Source organism: Ranitomeya imitator, chromosome 5 (assembly GCF_032444005.1).
Source record: "Ranitomeya imitator isolate aRanImi1 chromosome 5, aRanImi1.pri, whole genome shotgun sequence".
Lineage (NCBI taxonomy): Eukaryota > Metazoa > Chordata > Amphibia > Anura > Dendrobatidae > Ranitomeya > Ranitomeya imitator.
The window spans coordinates 96,186,371-96,204,394 of NC_091286.1; the positions used below are offsets into that span (position 1 = coordinate 96,186,371).

Sequence of the window (18,024 nt, forward strand, 5' to 3'; positions counted from 1 at the left end):
GGCTGAATGTGGGCTCTGGACACGATTTAACACCCTGAAGGGGCAATAAAGCTACGTTTATTCCGCACAAATCATGCCTTAGGCTTGTGAGCGGCAATAACCTATACTTGTGTGCAATACAGCATCTGTTCTCAGTTTACTGTCGAACGGAAAAAGGAAAATGTATGGACATATGTTCTCACTTAAAGGGAATCTGTCAGCAGGGTTTTGCTATGTAAACTGAGGACAGCATGAGGTAGGGGTTAAAACACTGAATTCAATGACGCGTGTCACATGTCCGGCTGTGTGGTGTTCTTTACTTAGACTGAAGCTTTAATTACCTTTTCATTATTATTGCTGTGATTAGCTGGTCACATCCTTGCAAGTCTGACCACGCCCCCTCTTGTGATAAGCAGCTCACTGTCTATAGACTATGTACATACAGAGCCTGGTGTGGGCAGGGTTAGCTTTTTTCAGCTCTGCTGCATTGCTAAATCTAAAAACTCGGATTGAGTCAGAACGGCTGCACCCAGTAAACTAAGTGACACGTCACTGGAATCGCGGCCGATTTACTCTACGAAATGTAAAAAGGATGCATTTGTTTTATACTAGTAATATAGGAGATGTCCTACATATGCCCGATCCCATAGAAAGTTTATATTTTAGAAAAATTGGAACTCATTTATATATTGGCATTCTGGGAAGCTTTGGGTAACAGTGATCTAACCTACATACTGTACATGGAAATTCAGAATGGCCAAGCATGTTTTCCATCTTTATATGAAATTCTGTGATATTACCATACATAAATCTTGGCATTGGTTGGAGCTCCATTATTTCTGATACATACTTGCATAGATTTAAAGTTAAAACATAATAATCTATCTGCCATCTGTCACCACTGGGGGGATTAGGAGCTCACTACATATCGTCTAATCCATTCCTTGACACAGGAGGTACACAGGAGTGGTCACAGTTAGCAACGAGCCCACATACAAGAGCAGTATATGGACCCCTATCACATAGCTGATCATAATGCACCAAATTATTTATCTTTAAAGGGAATCTGTCAGCAGGTTCTTACTACCTCATCTGAGGGCAGCATGATGTAGACAACGAGACCCTAAATCCAACAAGGTGTCACTCAATTTACTGGGTGCAGCAGTTCTGACATAGAATTTCAAGATTTAGCAAGAAGCAGAGCTGAAATAGCTAACCCCACCCACACCAGGCTCTACATGTACACAGTCCATCCCCTTTCCCTCAGAGTAGCAGTCACATACCATCCCCCAGGCTCACCCACCTATTTCCTGGACCATTTATCTGCCTGGCTGCCGCACTTCATGTCCTCAGAATTACCAACCCTTATCCTGGGAGACTTCAACATCCCCATTAATAATCCCACTTCCCCATCTGCATCCCAGCTTCTATCACTACCCACTTCTCTAGGCCTTTCACACCTCTCAACCTCTGAGACACACAAAGCCGGTAACACCAGGGGCGTAACTATAGCGGTTACAGCGGTCGCAGCTACGATGGGGCCCGGACTGCTTAGGGGCCCGTCCGTCCACCCGTCTAGCAATAGTGAAGGAGAAGGACCCAACCATTGTGACCAGCAGCAGAGAGGCGTCACCGCAGGTCCTCCAGTTACATGGGGAAGATGGATTGAATGCGGTCACGTGATCCAACCTTGTGACTGGAGAGAGGCGTGTTCACAGGTCCTTCAGCAGCACCGAAGGTGTGAGTGTTAGTGGCTGAGTGCTGCAGCTTGTGGTTTCTAAGCCTAAAAAGCTGCAAGCCCTTGCTGCATCCTCCTCCTCCTGCTGCCGAAGGGTCCCTCAGGCCTCAAATCTGCACCTGTTCTCCTGTTATTAGCAACCAATCGGCGCCGGGAGCTGTGCGCAGACATTGTAGATGAGTAGTGGTGGGAAGCTTCCTCATCGCTTTCAGTCATTCCCTGCTCCTGACTAAGTGGTCTGCGGGACTGGCTGCTTGGAGGTAATAGACTCTCGTCGACTTGTGAGTGAATGTGGCACAGTGTATACAAGTGGCGGCAGGGCGAACGAAATTAATATACATATCCACAACTGCAAGTCCCAGCAGGAACGTAGACAAGAACCACCGATTTCTACATAGGGCAGCGTGGGTCAAAATACTACAGGGCTCTTTATGGGACTATGCAGCCAATCATAGTACTACTTTTAAAGTCAGTTTTTCTTTAGTTCTATGAGAGCTGTGAGCTGATTGGTTGCTTAAGTCACTGCCACTGTAACGTGAAGTATTAGGCTATGCGCACATGTTGCAGATTTTTATATTTTTCCGAGGCGTTGTTTGGATTCGCAGAATTGCATCAAATCCGTAGTGTAGTGCACAGCCAATGTTAGTCTATGTGAAATTGATATTTGTTGTGCACATGCTGTGGAAAAAAACAAGCTAAATCGCTGCTTTTTTTTCCCCCGCAGCATGTCAATTCTTTTTGCGGATCTGCAGCGTTTCTGCACCCATTGACTTCCATTGAGTCAGGCACATCCGCAGGAAACCTGCAGATGTAAAAAAGGGGTGCATTATACTGTACTGGCTGCCTAATGGGGGTGCATAATACTATACAGACTGCCTAATGGGGTGCATTATACTGTACTGGCTGCCTAATGGGGGTGCATAATACTATACAGACTGCCTAATGGGGGTGCATTATACTATACAGGCTGCCTAATGGGGTGCATTATACTGTACTGGCTGCCTAATGGGGGTGCATAATACTATACCGACTGCCTAATGGGGTGTATTATACTGTACTGGCTGCCTAATGGGGGTGCATAATACTATACAGGCTGCCTAATGGGGGTGCATTATACTATACAGGCTGCCTAATGGGGGTGCATTATACTATTCAGACTGCCTAATGGGGGTGCATTATACTATACAGGCTGCCTAATGGGGGTGCATTATACAGTACTGGCTGCCTAATGGGGGTGCATTATACTATACATGCTGCCTAATGGGGGTGCATTATACTATACAGGCTGCCTAATGGGGGTGCATTATACAGTACTGGCTGCCTAATGGGGGTGCATTATACTATACATGCTGCCTAATGGGGGTGCATTATACAGTACTGGCTGCCTAATGGGGAGCATTATACTGTACTGGTGTATGGGGAGTGTATTATACTTCTTATATGGATCCCCATGACTTCCATGTAAGCCCCTGATGAGTATAATGGTTTATTTTCTTCTATACATTACAGAACAATGGCAATACGGGAGACAAATATATACCAGGATGGGGCACTGGATAGTTACCCTCATTCACTTACAGACACCCTAAACTCATCACTGTCCCAAATATCCTATTTTTCCTGTCCTGATCTGGATGTACACCACTACAATGACACTCTCAGAAGCACCTTTGACCAAGTAGCATCCCTCACCCTCAGAACTTCCAAACACAGAGTAAAACATCCCTGGCTCACATCGTAAACTCTATTTCTCTTGCGATGCTCTAGGAGTGCCGAACGCTTATGGAGGAAAACTCACACACCAGAAGACTGCATCCACTACAAATATATGTTATGGACCTATAAGGCTTCTTTCACACTTTCGTCTTTCATTCCCCATCATAATGCATCGTTTTGTGAAAAAAAGTATCCTGCGAATTTGCCGGCAGGATGCGTTTTTTTCTCATAGACTTGTGTTAGTGACGTATTGCGACACATGGCCACGCGTTTCGTCCGTCGTGCACTGGATCCGTCAGAATTTGGCGACACGTCATCTGGAAAAAACATACAATGAAACATTTTTTGTCTGCGTCGGGAGAACGTGCCACAACGGATCCTGCGGCATACGTCGTTGGCTAGAATGGAAGCCTATGGACGCAGGATCCGTCGTACGTCGCATGACTGATTCCAGCGCTGGAATCCATTTTTTTACACTGAGCATGCTCCAAATCAGTATTTAGTAGCCAATTGGCCAGACAGCCCCAAATCTATATAAACCTGCGATGTGGCTTCATTCCTCAGTGTGCCAGCAAGAATCCTTCAAGCAAGAAGCCTGCCAGCAACCTGCCTGATGGATAGATGCATAGATGGTCACAATATTTGCTATAACGCCTTCCATTTCTGCCACTTGCTCTAAACCCTCTCAAAGATGGAGTGTTAAAACACTCAATATATAGGTTTCCATTATTTTCCAATAGCCAATTACATTTGGGAGACTCCCATTTGGAGGTATGGAAAACGGATCTGTCAAAAAAAAACGGATGAATCGGATGGGAAAAATGGATAAAACAGATGCAACGGATCCAGTTTTTCGACGGAACCGTCTAGCGGCCGCCTGCCAACGGAAGTGTGAAAGAAGCCTAACTTTTGCCTTCATCTAGCCAAAAAGACCTACTACACCACCCTGATCTCCTCACTATCTAACAACCCAAAAAAACGTTTTGACACCTTTTACAGTCCGAAAGCACAGCCCCCTATCACAGATATTTGTGCTGATGACCTGGCCTCCCACTTTATAGGGAAAATAGAGAATATCCGTCAGAAAATCCGCTCCCAGCCACCAAGTCCTGTGACTCCCATCCCTCCCCACATCTCCTCTGGCTCACTCTCCACATTTATTAACATAGTAACATAGATTTTAAGGTTGAAGGAAGACTTTAAGTCCATCTAGTTCAGCCCATATCCGAACCTAGCATGCCCTAACATGTTGATCCAGAGGAAGTAAAAAAAAAACCATGTGACAGTAAGCTCCATATTGGGGAAAAAATTCCTTCCCGACTCCACATACGGCAATCAAACTGGATCACCGCCTTATCAAGGAATCTAGTGTATATTACCTCTAACATTATACTCTTCAAGAAAGGTATCCAGTCCCCTCTTAAAATTTAGTAATGAATCACTCATTACAACATCATACGGCAGAGAGTTCCATAGTCTCACTGCTCTTACAGTCTGTTATTATGATTAAATCTTCTTTCCTCCAGACGTAGAGGATGCCCCCTTGCCCCCATCTCAGGTCTACAAGTAAAAGATCATTATAAAGGTCTTTATACTGTCCCCTCATGAATTTATACATTGCAATAAGATCACCCCTTAGCCTTTATTTTTCCAAACTAAAATAACCCAAAGTATTTGATCTAATCACAGAAGAAGAAGTCTCCAGGCTCCTCTCTTCTTCTCGTCCGACTACATGCACTACCGACCCCATTCCCTCACATCACCTCCAGTCTCTCTCTCCAGTCGTCACTACTCACCTAACTACAATCTTTAATCTCTCCCTCTCCTTGGGCATTTTCCCCTCCTCCTTCAAACACTCAAACATTACTCCATTATTAAAAAAACCTTCTCTCGATCTATCCTGCACAAATAGATACAGACCAGTCTCCAACCTCCCCTTCATCTCTAAACTCCTGGAGCGCCTAGACTACTCCCGCCTTACCCGTTACCTCTCCACTCAACAGAAATTGCGCTCATCAAAGTAACAAATGACCTTCTGACAGCAAAACATAATAGTGACCACTCTCTGCTCATTCGTCTTGACCTTTCTGCAGCTTTCGACTCTGTTGACCACCGTCTCCTACTCTCTATGATCCAATCAATCAATAGGAATTAAGGACAGTGCTCTCCTGGTTCTTTTCCTATCTTTTTGATTGCTCCTTCAGTGTATCGTTCGCTGGCTCCACTTCGTCTCCTCTTCCTCTCACTGTTGTGGTCCCTCAGGGCTCAGTCCTTGGCTCCCTTCTCTTCTCTCTCTACATGGCCCCAATTGGACGGACTATCAGCAGATTTGGCTTTCAGTACCATCTTTATGCTGATGACACACAACTATACATGTCATCCCCTGACCTTACCCCCGCTGAACTACAGAACGCCAATGACTGTCTGTCCGCAGTCTCTCTGCAACATCATGACCGCTCTCTATCTGAAACTCAACCTTTCCAAAACTTAACTTTTTTTTGCTCCCGCCATCTACTAACCTCCCTAAAGCTGACATCTCCCTCTCCGTGGGTGGCATCATAATAACGCCCCGGGAGCAGGCACGCGGTCTGGGTGTTATGTTTGACTCCGATCTCTCCTTCACATCCCATATACAATGTCTTGCCCACTCTTGTTGCTTACACCTAAAGAACATCTCTAGAATCAGCCCCTTTCTCACCATGGAAACTACAAAACCAATCACTGTTACCCTGATCCACTCTCGCCTGGATTACTGTAATGCTCTATTAAATGGCCTCACCCCCACTCGACTTTCCCCTCTCCAGTCCATCCTTAATGCAGCAGCCAGGGTCGTCTACCTGGCTAATCGGTACTCGGATGCATCCGCTCTGTGCGAGTCACTGCACAGGCTGCCCATTCATTATAGAATCCAATTCAACTGCTTGTCCTCACCCACAAAGCTCTCCATAGTGTATCACCCCCCTACATCTCCTCCCTCATTTCAAGCCTACCCGCTTGTTACGCTCTGCAAACAACTTTCGACTAACATCTGCACTAATCCGTACCTCCCATTCCCGGCTCCAAGACTTCTCCCGCGTTGCGCCAATCCTCTGGAATGCTCTAGCCCAAGAAATTGGGACTATCCCCAATTTACACAGCTTTAGGCGCTCCCTCAAAACACATCTGTTCAGAGTGGCCTATGACATTCTTTAATCAAAGTCCTTTTATGTGTGCGTGTAGCCCATTCACTATCTATCTGAGAAAAACCCTCCATCAAACTCCACGGCATCCAACATCACCACAATAACTGGCTGGTGACTACTTCATGCAGCCTTTATCCATTCCTTTTCCCTCAATATGGTTGGACCATCATTGTAAATAAGTCCCTGTACTTTATGTCTCCCCCACCTCATTGTAGATTGTAAGCTCTTACGGGCAGGGTCATCATTATTGTGCTGTAATTATTGTATTACTTTGAATGTTGTTACTCATGACTTGTATATGAACTGTTGAATTGTAAAGCGCTGTGGAATATGTTGGTGCTATATAAATAAACATTATTATTATTATAGACAGTGGGGTGCTTATCACAGAAAAGGGTGTGTCGGACTACCAGGCACAAGCTGCTCTAGGCCAGCAATGCTAAGCTTCTGGTGCTAAATCAATCATTGCACGTAAACAAAACCACAGAGCTTGATAAGAGGCATCACTGAAATCTGCATTCTGTGTTCAGATTACATCACCGGTAATTGTGAGCTATGAAATTTATTAGCTCAAGTTCTTACGTGTAATCTAATTGATAGAGTAAGACTGCTTATAAGATGACAGTGGGCCCCCTAAACTATTGGCCCCTATGCAGTTGCACAGGTTGCACCAATAGTATGGCAGACTCCGGAACTGGCCTTATACAGCTTGCACCTGCCTCTAACAGCAGCGAGCAGAGCTTGCTCCGATTGCTGCTGTTTAATCTCATAAATGTCAGTTTTTAACAGAGGAATTGTTTTGATCAGCATGGGCATTTGTTTGGGCACCTGTACCCCCATCACAATGAGGTCATGGGGAGCCAGTTGGTCACCATGGCAGTCGGGACCCTGCTGAAGACCTCAATTTCCGTTATCTTTGCACTACTATGAAAATATGATAGGAGATCCTTAATTTCAATACATCCTGCAGTACTAAAATGCTATTGTGAAGTCAGGGGTCTCCAGCATGCAGCCAGGATGGGAGACATTACTACAAGATGGGGGGAAACAAGTCAACCATTACTATAAGATGCAGACCATTAATACAGGAAGGGGCAATTATTAAACTATGGGGGGCGTTATTGCAGTATGAGCAACATTATTACAGAAAGGAGGCCATTGTTACAAGATGGGGTAGAGAGCCATTATTACAGGAAGGGGGGACATTAATACAGGAAAGGGCTAGTATATATATATATATATATATATATATATATATATATATAAATATATATATATATATATTTATATCTATCTATTTAGTAAAGTCATAAATTAATTGATCATCAAAGTTATAATTTCACTAATACCCCACCTTGAGTACTTTTAAAACAAACCCCCAAAAAACAATAACAAAATTGTCAAATTGCTGTCCCCCCATCCTCCAAAAAAATACAAGTCCTTTGCGGCTACTTCCATGGAGGTATGAAAGAGTCATGACTCTAGAAAAAAGTCACCAATATCTGGGTACTTAAGTCTCTAGAATATCTCCTTAAAATTTTTTTGGGGTATATTTTTTCATGTTTTTTGGGGTACTTTACCCATTGATCTGTTTATTCCAGTAAATCATTTTTCACGTTGATGCATTCATGTTTATAATTCATTTTCATTATTTCCCATGCTATAAATGGGATTCGTGATTACTACAGTTTTGTAGCCTTTTCTTTGAATTCTTTCGTGTGGTTTGGAGAAGGTCCATGTTAGACCAAAGCGAGTGCAGACAAGGGAATACAAACACTTGACTCATCTGGTGATGCTTTCGTCTCTTTGTGTATTAGATAATTCAGGTCAATGTGTATGACTGATGATATAAAAGATGCAATATGAATGGTGTTCGCATTCTCAAATGAGGGGAAAGATGGTACATCACAGGAGGTGTCACATTGAGGAACGCAGAATAATATATATAATCCACTATTACAGAGAGAAATTGGAGGCGAGCTAAAAGCCGCTGTCCTTCCCTCATCTGTAACAAAAGGATTTGACTCAATTATGTATCTGTATTGTTTACAATCAATTATCTCCACATCATTTCCCATATGTAATGCACAGCCATTATGTATCATTCATTCAGAATCTCCTCCAAATCCCGTTCATAGAAACTTATTGGTCGCTTGCCAAATCATTTCAGCTGCAACTGCTCGATAAGAATATTTTGCAGTCAACATTTTCCTTATCTAGCAGACAGACTAAAAAAGAAAATATGCCGCGTTTTCATGCAGCTGTTGGACTGACTGTATAATGAGCCCGAGATTATGTTAATTATGGTAATGCCAACTGCACTTAAGTTTCAATCAGCTAGGCAAGTTAAGATGGCAGAAAATGTTCTGATGACACAGGATGGGCTACAGTCAGTTCATCATTAGGGTGAACATGTGTACACCACTGACTTGGCTTGTTTGAGGCCAGTGCTTGCTGATATAAGGGAAAATTTTATTTAGGCCATAATGGTCATACATATTTGCAGTGTACCCTTTCATTGTGAACATACATTTACGGGAAATTGTACCACAAACTCATCAATAATTCCAATATCTGCTCTACCTATGGGGCTGAAAACTTATCCAACGTAAAGGAAATCTGTTAACAGGTTTTTGCTACCCCATCTTATAGTAGCATGATGTAGAGGTAAAGACCCCAATTCTACCAGAATATAACTTACTAGGTTGCTTTCTGCACTTTTGATAAAATTCCTATTTTAACTGCAGATCTAGCAGATCTCTGAATGCTGAGCTCTGTATAACCCCTCTCACGCCACTGATTGGTTGGTAGTTTTCTGTGTGCACTGTGCATAGGCATGAAGCTACCAATCCATAGTGGGGGTGTGGTTATATAGACTTCATGAATATGTAGGGCTTCATGGCTGCAGGTTTACTAGTCCTCTAAAAAAATGAAAATCTATGTACAACCAAAAATGGGTGGCACTTCCAATGATCAGAACATCCAAATGAAAATAGAAGCAAAAAAGCCCAGGCAAAGATAAAATGACAGCCTTTATTAATTATACAAAAAGACATTCATGCTCAGATAGATTGAAATCATGAAGGGAGAATAGGCCACAGATATCCCTTCTGCACAGGAACCAGGTAAATAAATGTACTATGCACTGAAGTTAAGAATATACGTATCAACAGAGGAACTAGCAGACCAAAGTCCATCTACAATGGGGATAAAGGTAAGTATACATGATAGCAATGTCCTATAGTGACAACGTAATATAAATATGGCACATAACAATATGTGAAGAAGCAATAATAACCTGTAAAGACCTGGAAGGAATGGGACCAGAACACCAAAGCGCGATTCGTTTTTAATGTCTTCCCAGGAATGCTGGACCTCCACTCCAATAATGTTCAAACTAAATATAATAGGCTAAAAAGGTATGTCCACTAAAAGGACAATCCCTTCTCAATCTGAAAAACACTTATACTCACCTTCTGTGCCTGTGCCGTTCCAGCAGTGTCGGTACTCGCATTCCCGGGGCTCACGTGAGGTTGTTACATCACATGAGCCCTGTGCTTAATCATCACCGGATTCACTGTCCGCACCTTAGAACGTATAAATCCGAAGGTGAAGACAGTGAAGCCGATGCCAACTGGGCGCCAGGCTCATGCGACATAACATTATGATGTGAGCCTTGGGAACGAGAGTTCCTACACCATTGGAACGACGCCAGAAAGGGAGGTGAGTATAAGAGTTTTTGTTTGAATGAGGTCAAACATTCAGATATAGAAGTGGTTGCCCGAGTAGTGGACAACAGCCTTTAAAGCAGAGTGAAGCTGATGATGCTCGAAGCATGTTTGCTAATGTAAGTGTAGCTCTGGCTCAAAACTGCTTCTTTGCATAATTAACAATCAAATAACCCTATTAATAAGATTTGCTGATAGCTTGGAAATCTATAAGATTATTCAGATATCTAAGAATATTTTGCTTCCCATGGATGTCATACAATATTTCCTAATGGCTTATTCTCCGACTTCCAAGACCCCACCAATCTACACAATGAAGGACCTTTTACTCTCACTGTCACTGGAACTGCACATAGTCACTCTACAAGATGTCATTCATATGTCATAATGAGGGCACATGACTTTTAGAAACACCACAGCCCATTCATTATGTTGATTGGTGACAGTCCTGGAAGTAACACCCCTAGTATCAGAGGTACAGGCCCTTGAGAACCATTTTATTTCTTGTCTAAATTATTGTTAGGTCTTGTTCACACAAATTATAACCTTCCAAGCAGATATAATATATAATCAGTATACTTTCCCCGATGCCCTGTGTACTTTGAAGGGTTATAATTATTTTCAAAATTCATGAATCATTTTTGGGATGTCCCAATAAGGAAATGATCCAGAGATGTGATACCAGACGTAATGTATGAATGAGAGCGGCACTGTGTCTGCGAAAATTTTGGAAGATATTTTTTGGGGAATGGTGGAGGTAAAATATCAAGGCATAGGGATATGCCATCATTCTTAAAGTACTCATCCCCTCTCATTTTAGCCAATACCTGTCTTACGGTCCAGGAATGACAATAAACAGAGCCCATGAGTATTCATGGAGATTTGCATGCAGCACAAGAGAAATGAATTAAGATCCCTTTGTAAATATAGAACAGCTGATAAATAATTTTGGAGACAGCAGATAAATACCTTCAAATGGAAACAAAAACCAGCGCAGGTGCTCAGAAGAAAGCCCATAGCAAAAATGAATTATTTATGAAGAGATATTTGGACATTTACAATTACAAAAAGTAACCATTGAATGCAGCTGTAATATAGAAATACAATAAAACGTAATCCTGTGAAATTATCTTTCACGTGTAATCCCCGCTACTTTTATCTTTTCTTTGAGTTTGATCACTGGGTCTAACAACTTTTTTTTCTCATAAATGTATAATAAAATTACAATTTTAAAAGGAACCAGTCACATTGAGCATACCAGAAAATATTGCAATTACACATGTTATGTTATACACATGTTTATTTTCTTTGTGTGCATTGAAACACAAAAAAAGAGGAAAAAAAGACAAATTGGATATAATTTCACACAAAATTTCCAAAATGGGCCAGAATAAATTATTAGCGCCTTTCCAAAATTGTAGGTAAACAACTTTGTTTCCAGCATGTGATGCTCATTCAAACTCACCTGTGGCAAGTAACAGGTGTGGGTAGTATGAAAATCACACCTGAAACCAGATAAAAAGGGAAGAAGTTGACTCAATCTTTGCATTGTGTGTCTGTGTGTGTCACATTAAGCATGGAGAACTGAAAGAGAAGAGAACTGTTTGAGGACTTGAGAACCAAAATTGTTGAAAAATATCAACAATCTTAAGGTTACATGTCTATCTCCAGAGGTCTTGATGTTCCTTTATCCTTGGTGCGCAACATAATCAAGAAGGTTACAACCCATGTCACTCTAGCTAATCTATTTGGACGTGGACAGCAGAGAAAAATTGATGAAAGGTTGCAATGCAGGATAGTCAGGATGGTGGGTAAGTAGCCTCAATAAAATTCCAAAGAAATTCAAGCTGTCCTGCAGGCTCCAAGTGCATCAGTGTCAGCACAAACTATCCATTGATATTTGAATAAAATGAAACGCTAAGGCAGGAGACCCAGGAGGACTCTACTGCTGACACGGAGACATAAACAAGCTAGACTGCAGTTTGCCAAAATGTACGTGAATAAGCCGACATCCTTGTGGGAAAGTGTCTTGTGAACAGATTAGACCAAAATATAGCTTTTAGGTAAAGTACATTTTAGTGCTTACTGGAAACAGAATGAGGCCTGCAAAGAAAAGAACACAGTACCTACAGTCAAATATGGTAGAGGTTCAAATATGTTTTGGGACTGTTTTGCTGCCTCTGGCACTGGGTGCCTTGATTGTGTGCAAGACATCATAAAATCTGAAGATTACTAACATATTTTTGACTGCAATGTAGTACCCAGTGTCAGAAAGCTGGGTATGCATCCTAGATCATGGGTCTTCCAGCAAGACAATGACCTGAAACAGATTTAAGGTAGCACCCAGAAATTAATGGAGACAAAGTGCTGAAGAGTTCTGAAGTGGCCAAGAAAAGTCTGGATCTCAATCCTATCTTACACCTGTGGGGAGATCTTAAAATTGCCGTTGGGAGAAGGCAGCCTTCAAATATGAGAGACCTGGAGCAGTTTGAAAAAGAAGAGTGGTCAAAAATTCCAGTTGAGAGGTGTAAGCTTGATGAAGGTTTTCGGAAAAGATTGATTGCAGTTAAGTATTCCAAAGGGTGTGCAACCAAATTTTATGTTGAAGGTGCCAACAATTTTGTTCGCTCATTTTGGGGGTTTGTGTGCCTTTTGCCTTTTATTTCCTCTTTTTTTCTGTTGTTCCAATACTCACAAAGGAAATAAATATGTGTATAACAAAACATGTAATAGTAGGACAAAATGGGTGCTCAACTGTGCGTGTGGTGCTCAGAAGTAAATAGATATAACATATATAGAGTAGAAACTTCATTACTCAAAAATATCTTGCAGAAAAGTTTATTGAAAAAAAGAACAAAAAGACCCAATGGATTTCAGATAAATAAATCAACGTTTCAGCCCATTGTGCCCTTTTGAAGATATAGCTATAAGTAACGGGGTCACAAGGTGCAGGAGAACGATGTCTAAAGCACTTTAAAGCAGTCTGTAATAAGAAGAGCTCATAGAAGCAGGGAATGAATGAGCATCTGCAGGGATGCAAAGTATGGGTGTTGATTTATTTATTTGAAATCCATTGGATCTTTTTGTTCTTTCTTTCAATAAACTTTCCTGCAATATATTTTTGAGTGCCAAAATTTCTACTCTCTCTCTCTCTCTTTATATATATACTTTGTAATATATACATATATATATATATATTACTTTGTAATTGCAAAGTTTTTTTTTGAGAAATACTGTATTTTTCGTATTATAAGACACACTTTTTGTCCTCCAAATTTGGGAGGAAAATTAGGGTGCATTTTATAATACGAATGTAACTTACCGGAGGGGTAGGTGGCGGTAGAGCGGGGTCACAGGAGGCGAGGTCGCTGCTTCAGGAGGCTGGTGGTAGGTGTGGGGTGTTGCTGAGGTGCCTGGGCAATCATTAAATGTCGACATCGGTGAACGGAGCTCCCTTTCCTACTCAGTTCCCTGTGGTATGGTGGGCTTTGGGAAAATGGTTGCCAGAAGCAGTGCGTGTGCAGATTGAGATCTTGGGAGACTTCCTGCAGCCGTCGGCCTCCTGAGGTAGCGACCCTGCCTCCTGTGACCTCACTCTGCCACCAGCGACCCACCCCGGTAGCAACCATTAAAACAGACCATAAGATGCACCATTTTATTTAAAAAAATGTTTTTCAACCCAATATTTGGGGTGCATCTTATATATAGCTGGGTGCATCTAATAGTCGGCAAAATATGGTACTTGATTTTCTGGAACAATTTCAAGGGTGCCAAAAATTTCGGCCATGACTGTAGGTCTGTGAGAGTCAATGTAATTCTATTCAATTCAATTAAATTCAATGTAAATTGTGTAAAATACATTGTAAGCTGAATCTTTTCCCACAAACCTAAAATTCATTTGCTTATCTGCTCTATAACATGTTCCCCATTCATTGCACACCATTTCCAAGCTGACATGATAACATTAAAGGGGTTGTCCACTACTTGGACAACCCCTTCTGAATCTCTGCTTCCTTCCAATAACATAATAACATATATATTCACCTCCGATGCAGTCTCACTGGCTCTCCCAGGAGACTGTTATGCCACGTAATTCCTCCAGTCAATCAATGCTGATTTCACTCTCCTCACCTAGGGATGTAATTGACATCCAGAGGAAATGAGAGCTTTGGTTGCTCTCAGGAATCGTCACGAGATCCCCAGGAGAGCCAGTGCCAACACTGCTGGAACGGCACCAGAGGTGAATTATTTTATTGGGGATTCAGAGGGCTGTCCACTACTCGTTCCATTTATTTACAATGTCTGGCGGATGCTCTTCTTGCTAGGTAAGCTATTTAGTTAGACCACCCATAGCAAGAAGACCATCCGCCAGACATTGTAAATAAATGTAACATATTAAACAGTATTTTTCCTGCAAACTTGTATATGTCTGCTCATGTCGTTCTGTTTTATAGTAAGTTTTCAATGAAACAATAAAATATATTAGACAAATAATTGCAATGTGTGTCCAAAGAGGGGGGACTCATTGCAAACATCATATTAGACCTTTATTAGGTTGCTCAGTTTTGTTATGGAGAACATACCTTTCCCATCACACTTTGGAGGACCATTCCTCACTAATGCATTTCTCAGGGAAGGATGGTTATAAAGAGATCCATGGAACCCTGTAGCAAATATAAGTGACCATTGTTGGGCCTCTTCATCCCAAGATCCAAATACAGGAGCAGCAGCTACTGTATGGCCTTGGATGTGTCTACATGAATCATGATTAGCACTCTGTCGCTAGACCCTTTTTTTAAAGGGACTCTGTCACCTGAATTTGGCGGGACTGGTTTTGGGTCATATGGGCGGAGTTTTCAGGTGTTTGATTCACCCTTTCCTTACCCACTGGCTGCATGCTGGCCGCAATATTGGATTGAAGTTCATTCTCTGTCCTCCATAGTACACGCCTGCGCAAAGCAATCTTGCCTTGTGCAGGCATGTACGATGGAGGACAGAGAATGAACTTCAATCCAATATTGCAGCCAGCATGCAGCCAGCGGGTAAGGAAAGGGTGAATCAAACACCTGAAAACTCCGCCCATATGACCCAAAACCAGTCCCGCCAAATTCAGGTGACAGGTTCCCTTTAAATCTATATATAAGCATGCATCTATCATTTATTTTTCACTTTTTGCACATTTCTACTGGTACAGACTTCCCTCAGTAAATCTGTGCATTAAATATTGATCAGAGTCAGAAGAGAATAATTATTGAGCTATCGTTTCCAGAAATAAATGTACTTACTACAATTAGTGCAATAACAGACAGGGTGTAGTAGGAAGCATCTCGTAGCAAACACCATGATGAGAGGACAACCACCTGGAAAAAAAAAAGAAAGTTTGGAAGCTTTGTAAATGTAGGTCATTATTTATAGTGCAGTTATCCACTGTTTCAGCCTGTAAGACACCCCAAAACTGTTCTCCAAATTCAGCTGGTGGCTACTAGGTAATGTGCACACGATGCATTTTTGCAGTTTTTTTTACACGCGTAAATGATCCCAAAACACTATGGAATACTAAAGCAAGGTAATTCAATGACAATCCTGAAGTGTTGTGCACATGATCCATAAATTTCCATTTGTATTTGCAGCATTTTATTTTCTGCAGCATGTCAATTCTTTTTGCGTTTCTGCAGCGTTTTTGACTCACTTACTTCAACTTACTCAGTCAAATCTGCAGCAAAAATGCAGGTGTAAAAAGGTTTGCATATTTGCTGCAGATTTTCTGCCAAAAATGCTGCGAATTGTCAAAGGGAAATGATGGAAGAGTGTGTGGGAGGAGAATATGTGCGTGTGTCTGTGTGTGTGGGCGGCGAATATGTGCGTGTGTTCCTGTGTGTGGGCGGAGAATATGTGCATGTGTCTGTTTGTGTGTGTCTCTGTGTCTGTCTGTGTGAACCAATGCGACGTGTGTACCCAGGCGTCATCTGATGGGACTACTACTCCCATCTGGCTACGTCTTTTGTCACATATAACAGAGACAGCATGAGCCGATCATGGGAGAATAGTCTCATCATCCAGCACCTGTGTTCAATAGTAAAAAAAAAAATCAAAACATTTACATATTCACATACAAAATACATACTCACCGAATGCCTAATCCCCGATGCCTGTGTCTCCTGCAAACATTCAAAAATAATAAACCAACATATACTCACCTTCTACCATAGTCCATTTAATACCGAGTGAGCTGATCAGCTGATGAACTCCGGTGAACTCTCACGGCAGCTCCGTGATACACTGCGGGAGCGATTACTTCCTGTCAGTGTATCACCGGCAGCCAGGTAGAGCAGTCACATCTCCCGATGTGACTGTTCTACATGTGAGATCGCCATGGGACACTCGGTGTTAAGTGGACTATGTCGGACAGGATAGTATTATATGTTGGTTTATTATTTTTTTATTGTTTGCAGGAGACAAGGGCATCGGGGATTAGGCGTTCAGTAAGTATGGTAAATTTAGATTCAATAAAGGAGTCTGTGTGTTTATTTCAAATAAAGGACTTTATTCTGGGTGTCTGTGTTTTATACAATATCATTATGGTGTTAGTAATGGATAGGTGTCTTATAGACGCCTCTACATTACTAACTTGTGGGCTTGATGTCATCTGACAATAGAAAGGTGACATCAACCCCACAAATATTAACCCCACTTGCCACCGCTACAGGGCAAGAGGGTAGTGTGAGGCTAAGTGCCAGAATTGGCACATCTATAAGATGTGCCATTTCTGGGGCAGCTGAGAGCTGATGTTTTTAGCCTGGGGGGATGCCAGTATCCATGACCCCTTCCCAGGCTATTAATGTCAGCCCACAGCTGTCTGCCTAGCCTTTGTTGGTTTGATTTTATAGGGGGAACCCCATATCAATTTTTTTCTTGGGTTCCCCTGTAAACTAGCCAGTAAAGGCTAAGCAAACAGCTGTGAGCTGATATTAATAGCCTGGGACCTTTTGGCTATTGGCTCCTTTCCAGAATATTAACAGCCCACACATTTTTTTTTTAAATAAACAGATATTGCATTTCACGCAGATTTCTGACAGTTGCTTTTTTGTTACAGCATATGTAGGTTAATTATGTTAATGCTCCTACATAGGTGTGTGTGTCTTTATTTAATATTAATGAGGGTGTCTGGCTGAAGAGGTTGAACAAGGAAATATCATCACTATTCTTTTTTTTAATAATATATCTTTATTTAGCTCTATGGATTTACAAAAATGCATGAAAAAGTCTGAAAAAAACGAATAAAAAATGCATAAAAACACATAAAAAGTGCATATTTTCAGCTGCGTTTTTCTGCAAACAGATGCAGAAACTTTGCAGAAATTTCTGCAAGCAAATACTCAACGTGCGCACACAGCCTTACATTCAACAGTCTTCTAGCTTGGCTGAGTTCCAACAATACAAAAACTTTTTTTTTTCTGCTGTAATTGCCAGCAGACATTGATCCAGCAGGAGATGCCGTCAGTTTTTAGCTGCAAAACTGTGAACTCAGCTATGGATTAGAATGGATAAAATAGCATAACTATGCACACAATCTGTATAATATACAAAATGCTGATTATTTGCATATGTAATCCTATTTATATGTGGATTATATTTTCATACCAGTGAATGCATTTTTAATTTAGATATCCAATATTCTGCA

At 41.6% G+C, this 18,024-nt stretch overlaps 1 protein-coding gene across 2 annotated transcripts in view; it reads right to left on the minus strand.

Annotated features, from left to right (window-relative positions):
* SLC24A3 (solute carrier family 24 member 3) overlaps positions 1–18,024 on the minus strand; it is a 515,596-nt gene that overhangs the window by 90,750 nt on the left and 406,822 nt on the right. For both annotated transcript variants that reach the window (XM_069768940.1, XM_069768939.1), the window contains one exon: positions 15,629–15,703. In XM_069768940.1, coding sequence (XP_069625041.1) covers positions 15,629–15,703 — 75 coding nt within the window. The remainder of the gene's footprint in view (positions 1–15,628; positions 15,704–18,024) is intronic.